At 32.4% G+C, this 12826-nt stretch overlaps 1 protein-coding gene across 1 annotated transcript in view; it reads left to right on the top strand.

Annotated features, from left to right (window-relative positions):
• CEP290 (centrosomal protein 290) overlaps positions 1–12826 on the top strand; it is a 145070-nt gene that overhangs the window by 28231 nt on the left and 104013 nt on the right. Inside the window, exons 10-19 of the mRNA XM_042782692.1 lie at positions 2010–2132; positions 3458–3581; positions 4295–4467; positions 5351–5513; positions 6407–6507; positions 6579–6666; positions 8069–8181; positions 8380–9150; positions 9733–9817; positions 10354–10496. Of these exons, the coding sequence (XP_042638626.1) occupies positions 2010–2132; positions 3458–3581; positions 4295–4467; positions 5351–5513; positions 6407–6507; positions 6579–6666; positions 8069–8181; positions 8380–9150; positions 9733–9817; positions 10354–10496 (1884 nt within the window). The remainder of the gene's footprint in view (positions 1–2009; positions 2133–3457; positions 3582–4294; positions 4468–5350; positions 5514–6406; positions 6508–6578; positions 6667–8068; positions 8182–8379; positions 9151–9732; positions 9818–10353; positions 10497–12826) is intronic.

Below are 12826 nucleotides of genomic sequence, written 5' to 3'. Positions count from 1 at the left end.
GAGAATTCTAAATAAAATTATTAAGCTTTTGATGTCTAAGCCCAAAGTATAATAGCATTGTAAACTAAAATAGAGAATTCTAAATAAAATTATTATTTTTTTTACATAAATCACAGTTACCTTGTATGTATTTAGTTATAATATTTCTAGGTTTAATTTACTTTTTGTAACTACTTTTATTGTCAGATTAATAAAAGTGTTGGTATTCAGTGTGAATGGGAGTAAGACAGGGATCTATGAGAATCATTTGGAAAACTTTTTCAGAATACACTTGTCTTCTTTACTACTCCAACTCCAACCAAATATCCCTGCCTTGCCATATCAGCAGCTGGGGTTATGATGGATGTACATTTTGAAAAGTGTTCTGTGATGATGTCAATATACTACTGATTTTTTAAGTGAGCACTTTTATAGTCATCATTTCTGCTTGGAATCCCAAAAATTTTGTTGGCTATTTGAAACGGGTTATCATCTGGGAAGCTCAAATAACCTACATTTTTAAAAGAAGCAGTAGCAATAGAAATAAGTCCTGTAGAATTAATCAGGGCTTGGCTCACTTTCCGGAAAGAGTCAGAGAGTAAGTATTTCAGACATCGTGGGCCATTTGATCCATGCTGCACTACTAAGTAGTGCTGTGATAGCACAAAAGAAGCCATAGACAACAGGTAAATGAAGTAGTGAGGCTATTTCCCAAGAACACTTTAAAAAGTAGGTGGCATGTCACATTTGACCTGCAGACCATAGTTTGCGAACCTTGGAATAAACAATGTTTATCATATTTAATTATTTTTGAAAAATGATAGCATATTAGATTTATTCTGCACTTATCTTTAAAGAAAAAAAACTTAAAATATTTTAAAATTATTTTATCGTTGTTGTTGTTATGTGCCATCAAGTCAGACCCAACTCATGGCGACCCCTCCTTGGGTTTCCGAGGCAGTATCACTACGGAAGTAGATTGCCCCATCTTCCTTCTGAGGAGTGGCTGGTGTTACTGAACCGCCAGCCTTCTCAGTTAGCAGTCAGATGCCTTAGGCACTATGCTACTATAGCTTACAGTAGATATATTATTGCTTTGTTCTTTTGAATGTTTGTAATTTTTCATTAGAATGTAGATTTATATATAGGGTTAATTTAATTGGTTCCCTATTATTTTGACATTTAGAAAGTTTTTTAATGACTATCCTTGTATGTTAATTTTTTGCAAATATATATCTGTAAGATAAATTGTTGTAAATGTAATTGTAATGTATACTGCAAATGTATTCTTTCAGGTTTTTATTTGTCTTTTGATGTTATGGCTTTTTTTTTCTATGTGGTCTTTTTATATTATGCAATTAATTTTTTTAAAAAATGTTTTTTTGGCTTTTGTGTCATAATTAGAAAGGGTTCTGAATGTAAAATGACTTTTTCATATTTTCTTACAGTATTTTTTGGTTTCATTTTTAACATTTAAATCTTTGCAGCATATATATTTCATTTGGGTATAAAGATTGAGATGGATGCAGTAGGGTAGGATGTTACCCTATCATCCTAATATTATTTATTGAATATTTCATCTTTCTAATTTTACTATACATATATACAGTTCCTATTGAATTTGAGATTGTTTCTGGATTCTCTCGTTAGACTGATTGATCTGTTTTTAACCATCTACACTTGTTTTTAATTACTGTATTTTCAAATATCTGAAAAAGCTATTCTTTTTATTATTCTTTTTTTACAGTTGTCCTTATGAACATTTTTATATGAATTTTAGAAACAACTTATCCAGTTCAAAGCAAACTTTATGCTTTATATTGGTCCAACATTTCTTACTAGAACTTTGGATACTAAATATGAAAGGAACAAGGATGAAGAGATTGAAGTTGCTGATACTTTCTTATTCAAAGAGTTTTATTTCTTATATTTCCCTAAAATCCGCTAATGATATATATTAATCACCATAAATGAGCAATGGTTTATTAGTTTTTCTGTTGTGTAACAGATGTTGTTTTGTTTATTTCTAGTTAATTTTGTCTTCTAAAGATGATGAAATTATTGAATATCAGCAAATGTTACATAACATGAGGGAAAAACTTAAAAATGCACAACTTGATGCTGATAAAAGTAATGTTATGGCTCTACAACAGGTAAAAACCATCACAAAATTTGATTCATCTGTCAGTTTGATTATCAGAGTTCGTAACGGCACTCTGAGGTATGTCTTATTATTTCGCCTGTGCCTGCTCTAGTGACTTGACTAAACCTGTTCCTTTCGAGTCCATTCCAACTCATAGTGACCCTCTCGCATAAAGTAGAATTGCGCTCAAGGATTCCCAAGGCTGGAAATCTTTACAGAAGCAGACTACTACATCTTTTTCATGCGTAGAGGTTGGTGGATTTGAATCACAGGCCTTTTGGATAGCAGCCAAGCATGTTAACCACTGTGCTACCAGTGTAATAAAGTTTTTGTACAGAATGTCCTTTTGAAATTTTTTATACCATCTAATCCTAAGAAAATATTGGAATTAAGTTTAGAGTTAGGGTTAGAATTAGGAATAGAATTATTTTGTTTAATTTCTTATGTTGATACAGTTAATATGTACATTGTTTCAGTTGGGAATCCTTTCATAATAAATTTTATTAAAAACTTTTAGAAATTTTAATATATTTGAATACTCTCTTATTAAAGATTATTCTACCATGAGTTCGTCGCTACTGACATACCTTGTGATTGTGAAATAAACTAGCAGTTTGGTTATAATTTGAGTGTTCCAAATTAAGATTTTGTTTTTAGTAAAAATATACTGTTATAGAATGAATGTACACTTTCATCATTTGTATTTTCTAGTCTTAGTTCAAAAAAAATGAAATTTAGGAAGTATTTGAGGAAAAAGAAAAATTGCATGGGACAATACTTTTCAATCATGTACTGAAAGAGGAAAATCTAAATTTAGTAAAGAAAAAAATACAGAGAAAGACACACACACAAAAGAAGGAATTGGATGGGTGAAGAAAACTGTATAAAGGAGTCATAGGAAGCCAAAAATATTAAGGAGTTCTGGAATTCTGGTTTTCAGAGTAAAACCCCAAAAAACCAAACCCACTGCCATAGAGTCAATTCTGACTCTTAGCATCCCAACCCTATAGGACAGAATGGAACTTCCCCTTAGAGATTCCAAGGCTGTAAATCTTTATGAAAGCAGACTGCCTTATCTTTCTCCTGCAGAGTGGCTGGTTGGTTCCAGCTGCTGACTTTATCCATCTTTAATTATTAGATTGACTGGAGTTTATCTAACATTGTGTAGTACAATTGAAGTACATAAAATCGTTTTAAAAGCATAGTTTTGTCTCTCAAAAACTATATTCATCAGCCTTGTTCATAAAGACAAGACTTACCTTTTTTCCTTACCTTTTAAATTGTATTTTAACATTCATGAAGTGCTAATATGTGATCTTTTAAAATATCTTATAGGGCATACAGGAGCGAGATAGCCAAATTAAGATGCTCACTGAACAAGTAGAACAATACACAAAAGAAATGGAAAAAAATACTTACATTATTGAAGATTTGAAAACTGAACTCCAAAGAAACAAAGGTAATTCATTTATTTTATAAGTATATAAATTAATTTATATGCCATCTATTTTTAAAGTATTTGATTAAAAAATAATATGTCAAAAGATATGTTATTGAGCCTTCTCTACTTGTGTTTTATTATATTTTCAAAAATATACAGGATAGTATTAGTTAATTTATGGGTTTTGTTGGTGGTGGTGTTAGGCGTCTTCTAGTCAGTTTTGACTCACAGTGATCCGTGTGACAGTGGAGAACTGCTCCCTAAGATTTTCATGACTATAATCTTTGCAAGGAGGAGTGCTGTTGGCACAGCAGTTAATTGCTTGGCTGTTAACCAAAAAGGTCAGTGGTTGTAACCTACCCAGGGACTCTGTGGGAGACAGATCTGGCGATCTACTCCTGTGAAGATGGGTGGAGGAAACCCTGTGAGGAAGTGCTGATGTATCACATGAGGTCACTATATATTAGAGATAACTAGCTATCTATTAGAGATAGCCAGCAGTCTACCATAGTGGTCATTGTTTATAAAGCATTGTTTTGCAGCTAAGAAGAATTTCTTGAACACTACAACTTTCCTTAATGAAACCAAAATTTCTGTTTCTCAAATTTAATATTATTAAAAAGACTCTTCCATGGCGCAGCATTTCTTCCTCTGCCTTCCCATGTTAGAACCACTGATTTAATGAACTGAGTGAACAATCTCATTTATTGATGATGGTTTCTACCCTGTAGGTGCTTCAACGCTCTCTCAACAGACTCATTATATGAAAATTCAGTCAAAGCTGCAAAGTTTAGAAGAGAAAACGAAAGAGGCTGAGAGAACAGCTGAACTGGCTGAGGCTGATGCTAGGGAAAAGGATAAAGAACTTGTTGAGGCTTTGAAGCGATTAAAGGATTATGAATCGGTATATATTTTTATCTTTTCAATCAAGTAGCTTAGGATCATTTTTGTCAGTCACAGTTAGACTATTCTGTGCCGTTTACTGCTTACCATTTAAAAACATACCACAAGTGTCTTTTGATAAAAGATTCATTTATACTAAACTTTTCAGACTCTTAAGCAGCATTTACTTTTTGGCAGGAGAATTATTTTCAAACCATTTTGGTCAAAGCGTTTTCCACTAGATAATCAGCTTTGATGAGGCAGCAGGATTAGATGCTTTGCAGTCTGCCATTGTGTCACCATGTAGATGTGATGTTGTTGTTATGTGCCCTCGAGTCGGACCCGACTCATAGCAACCCCTCCTTGGGTTTCCGAGGTGATATCACTACAGAAGTAGATTGCCCCATCTTCCTTCCAAGTAGTGGCCGATGGGTTTGAACTACCAGCCTTCTGGTTAGCAGTCAATTTGATAAAAATGATGACAACAGTTTTGTAAACTACTATGTCAATACAGCCTTAGTTTTTACTTTTGTATTTTTTAATATGATTACCACTAAGTCAGGTAACTAATGACTTATATATTCCACTCATACAGCTGATTTGCTCTTAAATACACCTTTTCTATAGTTTGTTAAATGTTTCATATGTAATATTTCTGAGTCATTTTTGTCAGTAAAACTCTGTAGTAGAGTCTTATATTTTTTTCATTGTTACTGTTACTGGATTTGGTTTACAGAATCATTTTGGTTTGCAGACTTGTACTGGTTTACAGTACAAGTCACAAGTTAGTGATAGAAACCTTAGGTGTATGTGTATTTCTTCACAAATTCAATAAGAGAATACATTCCTAAGTTAGTAAGTGTGTTTAAATAAATCACATTTAAATTAAATTGGGCATTTTGCAGGGAGTATATGGTTTAGAAGATGCTGTTGTTGAAATAAAGAATTGTAAAAATCAAATTAAAATAAGAGATCGAGAGATTGAAGTTTTGACAAAGGAAATCAATAAGCTGGAGTGGAAGATCAATGATTTCCTCGATGAAAATGAGGCACTTAGAGAGCGTGCAGGTAACCATCTTTAAGATACGTAGTTCACTTAATCTGATTTCCAAGTATTTTTTGTTTGTTCTTATCTTTAATTTTAAAAAAATGCTTTTTTTTCTAAATAAATCCTTTGTAAAAATATTTAAAATAAATAAAAGTAGGATTGGGAGTTTGATGAGTAGGGGGCAGGCTTTGAGCACTGCTTTATTCAGTTCTGTGTCTTCTGGAAAATCAGTGGAATCTCTTAGGATCTCCAAAGCTCAGTTAGCAACCCACTGTGCTAGAGACAGTAATAGTTATTTTATAAATGAAAGTCTATGATTTTAGTACCACTTGTGAGAATAGAAGTTAACCTTGTTTTCTTTAGTGAAATAGTATCTCTATAACTCATATTAACTTGTAAAGTGCTCTTGTTTCAGATGAATTTAGATAAATGTTTAGAAATTGTGTTTAAGGTTTTCTCAGACCTTTAAATACTTAAATGATTTAAGTTTTCTTTCGATTGAGTATTTTAACATTACCATTGATTCTAAGAAGTAATTTGTAACTGTGATTGTTATGACAGTTCAATCTAAATTGCTTTTTAACAATGAAAATAAAGATTGATTTCATTACACTTGCTAATCAGTGAATGCTTTCCTAGAGTTAAAATGACTATCTGTAAAAAATATTTATTCTCTAAAGGAAGGAAAAATAAATATATTATGTATTATTTTAATAGTACCTAGTACCTAAAGTTAAGATTAATTGTGATGAAATTTTAACTTGTTAGGTTTAATTCAAATTCTGAAAAATTACTGCATGAAAAGTCTTTAATGGTGCTAGCTAATTGTGTCATGGTATGTAAAGTTTTTTTTTTTTTTTTTTAGTACATTGTATGTTGATAAAGATTTCAATTATATTATTTTCAATTTTAGGCCTTGAACCAAAGACAATGATTGATTTAACTGAATTTAGAAATAGCAAAAGCTTAAAACAGCAGCAGTACAGAGCTGAAAACCAGATCCTTTTGAAAGAGGCAAGTGCTGTGATAATATGGCTCTTTTCTTTATTCCCTAAAGAAGAATACTAATAGTTCATGCTTTGCAGATTGAAAGCCTTGAGGAAGAACGGCTTGATCTGAAAAAAAAAATTCGCCAAATGGCTCAAGAAAGAGGAAAAAGAGCAGCAACTTTAGGTATGCCCAGTTATCCCAAGCCTATAAAAGAAAATCCTTGAAGGATGAATTGCCTGAATCTAAAATTTTCTATATGTTAGAGGTATTTTTACTGCTAGAAGTTCAGGAAATGAAAATAATGGCCTGATGAAGAATATATAAGTGAGTATCATTGAGTTCAATCCTGAATCCAAAACAATAAAATAAAATAACATACTTTAGAATTGTGGACTTTTGAAAAGTTTACAGTATAGTCTCCATCAATTTCTAGGCATCTCTAACTGAGATGTTACGATTAATAATGACAAAATTTGTATTCATTGACATACACACACACACACATTCTCACACACACATTTACATATACATAGTTAGTTAATTTATGCTAAACTTTTTAATAGTTTCTCCTCTTCTAAGGGTTATCTGGGGGAGCTCTGGTGGTGTAGTACCTAAGGCATTTGCCTGCTAACCAGAAGGATGGCAGTTCAAACCCACCAGCCATTCCTTGGAAGGAAGGTTGGGCAATCTACTTCTGTAGTGATACTGCCTGGGAAACCCGAGGAGGGCTCGCTATGAGTCGGATCTGACTCGGTGGCAGTGAGTTTGGTTTGGTTTGGAAGGGCTATCCATTGAAAATCTTCTTTCTTTGTAAATTATCCTTTACTAAATGTAAGTAATGTTTTATTGAATAAAAATGAACATTTTTCTTTGGTTTATCTTACTTGATGTAAAGATAACAATTGGTTAAATTATATAATATGCATTGTAGTGCTTTTTGAAAGAGGAATATAAAGAAGGAATTTTTTTTAACTTGGCCTAAGTCCATAGCACATCTGTTAATATAGCAGAGTATTTGTTTTAGTATTACAATCTATATAGTACATTGAAAACCTAGAGGGATGAAATTTCATGATTTATTAGTGTATTAATCACCTTAGTGGCATAGTACCTAAAGCATTTGCCTGCTACATAGAAGACTGGCGGTTCAAACACACCAGCCACTCCTCAGAAGGAAGATTGGGCAATCTATTTCCATGATGATACCGCCTTGGAAACCCAAGGAGGGGTCACTGTGAGTCGGGACGGACTCAATGGCAGTGAGTTCATTATTCATGATTCTTATCTGCTTTCTTATACGTGTCTTTTGACCATCTGGTACTTAATTTTTACTTTTAACATAGACCAGACAAAGGATGATAGAGAAAATAAAATTCAAATTAGTTTCTCATATCATTAATAGTTTATTAAAGATGAGGTAGATTAAAAGATTGTAATAATTGGCTACTAAGTGCAACAAGGATTTTGAAACAATTTTACCCTTTATTTGTGTTAAAACTTGATACTAGTTTAAAAGAATTGAAGTTTTGGAATAGTGGGGGCATTATTTTTATGTTTTTTAATTTGTTGATTCTCTTATATATAGGCTTAACAGTTGAGGACTTGAACCTAACTGAAAACTTTTCTCAAGAGAATAGAATAGGAGAAAGGAAATTTGATTTTGTGAGCCTCAAAGCTATGAGTGAAGCTCAATCAAAGGTAATGGTAAAGTATTACTGTGGTGAAGATAATAAAGAAAAGTGTTGTTATAAGTGTTTTCATTTCCTCTTCATTATCTCATTTTGAAAATATACTTTTTTTCTATAATTGTTAAATAAATAAATTTTTCAAGAGTTTGTTTATTTAAATAACATGTGGACCTGAAGATTAATGAGGTGTTATTTACTCTGAATACAGATTAGGAGTGCAGATAAAATAGAGCTGTGGCAAAGGAGACCATCATTCAGTATTCCACAGTCAGATCAGAATGACCTAGGAGAGAGTATGGCCATAGGCTCGTTATCAAGACTGTTGCCTGAAATGCATCATAGTGTAGAAAGCAGAGTGGATCCTTTTGTCTCTATAACCAGGCATTCTTCACCCATGCAAGTAAAAGATGCTAATTCAACTCCAGAAACAATTACAATACGGGAGATTTTTAAAGCACCATGTCTGCAATCTTTAAGAAATCTAGAATCGTTAGTCAGTACCTCTAGTCAAGAGAACCGTGAAGAAATAAATGGCTATTTATGCTCTCTTTCTTATGACTGTTTGAATAAAGTGTCAAGAAGTCAGCAGACACTGGAAAAGACTAATATCATACAAAAAAGTGATTCTTCGCAAGTTTTATCAACAGCTTCAGACTTAATGCAGAGGTTATCACTTAGGCAAAAGTCTGCAATATTTTGTCAACAAATTCATCAAAATAGTACTGGCATGGAGGAATCACAAGTAGTGGCATCAGGAGATAAACAAGTTTATACCCAAATAAAACATGCTGATAATTATTTGAAGGATGATGTAAGAAAAAAAGAAGTATCCTTGCAGACTGAGATGTTAGCAAGTAAACTTGTAGTTAATCTTCCAGACTCTGTGCCTATTACTACACAATCAAAATTATCTCAGAAAGACCCGCTTGACAATCTTATAGAACAGCTGTGGAGAGAACTAGTGTGTCTTAGGTCTCAGGTGAGCATTCCTTCAAATTGCATTCCTATAATTGCTTTTTTATTAAATCTTTTTTATTACTTGTCTAACAAAGTTCTTTAACAATTATAATACGACTTTTTTGTTTGTTCATTAACACTAATTTATACACATTTGAGTTTTTAAAAGTCTAAATAGCAGCACATTTGATATGAAGTTATTAACTTGCCTAATTAATTAAATGTTTCTTTAGAATGAAGTCATAGCACAGAATTTATTGATCAAAGAGGCACAGAATAAAAGTGCAGAAGTAGAACTTGAACGACATAGAAGCCAGGCAGAACAGGTAGTATAAAGATAGATTATTAAAAAAGATGATTGTGCTACTAAAAGCAAAAACACAAACTTCATTGTATCTGTTTGCGTATTGCTGTGGGAGGAGAGAGCAAGATCACCATCTGTTTTATTCTTCAGATTTTATTTTCCTTTTATGATGCTGTTATTTCTGTCTCTTCTTTCTGTTGTGTTATACCTCAATTGATCGTACTTTTCTTAGCTTGAAAACTATGTGCTATTACAATATTTTGGAAAAAGAAGATCACTTACACTTTTTTTTTCTTTTAGAATGAATTTCTTTCAAAAGAACTAATTGAAAAGGAAAGAGATTTAGAAAGAAGTAGAACTATAATAGCCAAATTTCAGAATAAATGTAAGTTGTTATTATTTACATTTTTCAGTGTGTATTAAGAGAATTATTTTCTTGTACTTAAAATCTTGGGTTTAAAAACACTTTGATAAAGTCACTGTTTTCCATTCTGTTTTATCCTTATCATCATCATGTATAACGCTCAGTCTCTCATTTATTTAGTTAGTTTGCCTATTTTCATCATAAGGCAATTTTCGAATCTGAGTTCTTTATAACCTTGAAAAAGACCATGTCTTCTGATAAATATGAAGTTAGAAAACAATTTAAAATATTTCTGATCTAAAGCATAGTTTTAAGTTAAGGCAAAAGTGTGCATATGATTTGTTTTATTTCTGCTGTGAGATAGTGTGTATATGTATATTACTTAAATAGGTATACCATTTAACTATTCACAATTGTATTTATATTTTAATTTTTAAAATATTTTGTACATTAACATTTTCCAAATGGGTATATTTTCGTAGTGAACTATTCTTTGTATAGTATAGTATGAATTATAATAAAGATCTGTTCACTAAAAGAAAAATATGTAATTACAGCAAGAGAATTAGTTGAAGAAAATAAGCAACTTGAAGAAGGTATGAAGGAAATACTACAAGCTATTAAGGAGATGCAAAAAGATTCTGATGTTAAAGGAGGAGAAACATCTCTAATTATCCCTAGTCTTGAAAGACTAGTTAGTGTAAGTTATTTTTTTTCTACGTGAATGGTTTTATTTTAGCCTTTCAGAATTTTAAAGATGTTTTCCATTGTCTTGTGGTCTCTATAATTTCTAATCTCATGAGAAATTTGACATTTGTATGTGTGTGCGTATGTGTGTGTATGGTAGAATATGTTGTAGCTGTTAGTTGCCATCAAGTCAGCTACAATTTATGATGACCCTGTGGATCACAGGATGAAATGTTGCCTGGTCTTGTGCCATCTTCATGATTGTTGGTACATTTGAGTCCATTGATGCAGGTTTTGTGTCTGCATCTCATGGAGGGTTTCCCTAATTTTCCTTGACCCTCTCTTTAATCAGCCTGAAGTCATCCTTAAGCTGTTGGTCTTTCCTGATGAAGTGTCCAAAGGAAGTGAGTCAAAGTCTTGCTTTCCTCACTTTTAAGGAGCATTCTGATTGTATTTCTTCTAAGACAGATTTGTTTGTTCTTCATGCAGTTTTCCTTTCTTTATTGATTTCTAGACTGATTCCATTGTTACTGGGGAAGATACTTTATATGATTTTAGTCATTTAAACTTTATTGACACTTGTTTTGTAAGTCACATGTATGGTCTATCTTAGAGAACGATCCATGTGCACTGGAAAAGAGTGTGTATTCTGGGCTGTTGTGTGAAGTGTTCTATATGTGTCTGTTTGGTCTAGTTTGTTTATAATGTTGTTCAAGTTCCCTTTTTCTGTTTAGATATTCTGTATATTATTAAAAATGATGTATTGAAGTCTCCAAATATAAATATAGAACTGTCTTATTTCTCCCTTTAATTCAGACAGTGTTTGCTTCATTTATTTTAGGACTCTCGTTACTGGCAAATATATTTATCACTGTTACCTCTACCTGATGAATTGATTTTTTTGATCATTCTATGATGCCTTTCTTTTTATCTCTTATGACAGTTTTGAGTTAAAGTCTTTTTTGTCTGATACTAATATAGCTACCTCAGCCTTCCATTTGCATGAGGTATTTTTTTCTATTGTTTCACTTTCAACCTGTTTGTGTTTTTGGATTTCAAATTGGTCTCTTGAGACAGCATGTAATTGGATGACCTTTTCTTACCATTCTGCCAATCTCTGCTTTTTCATTGAAGCATTTAATACATTTACCTTTAAGGCAATTCTGGTAAAGGAGGCGCTTCTGCCATTCTGCTGCTTATTTTGTTTGTTGTGTCTTACACCTTTTCTCTCACTCATGCCCTCCAGTATTGCCTTCTTTTGTGTTTAGTTGAGTTTTTGAAGTGAATTATTGTGATTTCCTTCTGGTTTTCATTTATTTATACTTTTTAAATATTTTCTTTGTGATTACAATAGGAATTACCTGCAACATTCTAATTTTATAACAGTCTAGTTTGAATCAACTTACCTCAGTAGAGTATAAAAACTCTTTCTATACAGCTCTGTTCTCCCATCTTTTATGTCATTTTTTAAAAGTGTTTTTATCTTTATACACAAATGTTTATTTTTTTTGTCAAGTTGGGGAGGGGAAAGACCATGGCCGTATAGAAAATGAAAGCTTTTCTACCATTTTGATGCCATCTTTTTCTTGAATATAGCATTTGCTTAGTTGCCGTAATCCTCTAACTGGTTTCCAGAGTTATGACCATGTTATTTCTGCTTTTATTTTTGATGTTTCAATGTATGTAAAGGGGAGGGTAATGAGAATGTAATACTGTTTACACAACCATTGTCTTAATCTGGGTTCCCTAGAGGAGCAAAAGAAGTGAAATATATTTGTGGGAAAAAAAAAAAAAAAAATATATATATATGCATTTACTTGGGAAAAAATGGCTCGTACAATTGTGAAGAAAAGCTCACATGATTGTAGGGGTTGGGAAGCCCAAATATATGGGTCAGGCCACAGACTGAAGACCTGTGCTGGCTTATGTGTTTGCAGGTTCTGCTAAATTTAAAATCTGCAGGTCAGGCAGTAGGCTGTAGGCCTCTGTTAGCTCTCAGGGTATAGGAGTAGGTGAATCCAAAATCTCAGATCAGGTGGCAGGTAGACTTCTACAAGCTAATTTTTTAGCTATGCTAATGTTTTATAGCAACATATAAAAAAATTAGCATAAGTATGCTTACAAAAATTTTTTAAAATTGCCTTGGGTAAGGGCACAGTGGAAAAAAATGTATAACTCATGTATTATTTGAGTAAAAATATGATAATCTTATTTTTTTTCCATCCAATTAAATAATTCCTATTGATCACTGGGGAGCTCTGGTAGCATAGTGGCTAAGACACTTGCCTGCTAACCAGATGGCTGGCGGTTCAAACCCACCAGCCACTCCTCGGAAGGAAGGTT

The sequence above is a fragment of the Orycteropus afer genome, unplaced genomic scaffold (assembly GCF_000298275.1).
Source record: "Orycteropus afer afer isolate SDZICR_OR568_19922 unplaced genomic scaffold, OryAfe1.0 scaffold00416, whole genome shotgun sequence".
In the NCBI taxonomy this organism is placed as follows: Eukaryota; Metazoa; Chordata; class Mammalia; order Tubulidentata; family Orycteropodidae; genus Orycteropus; species Orycteropus afer.
Note: the sequence above shows the minus strand (reverse complement) of the source record. Positions and strands in the feature narration are given on the sequence as shown.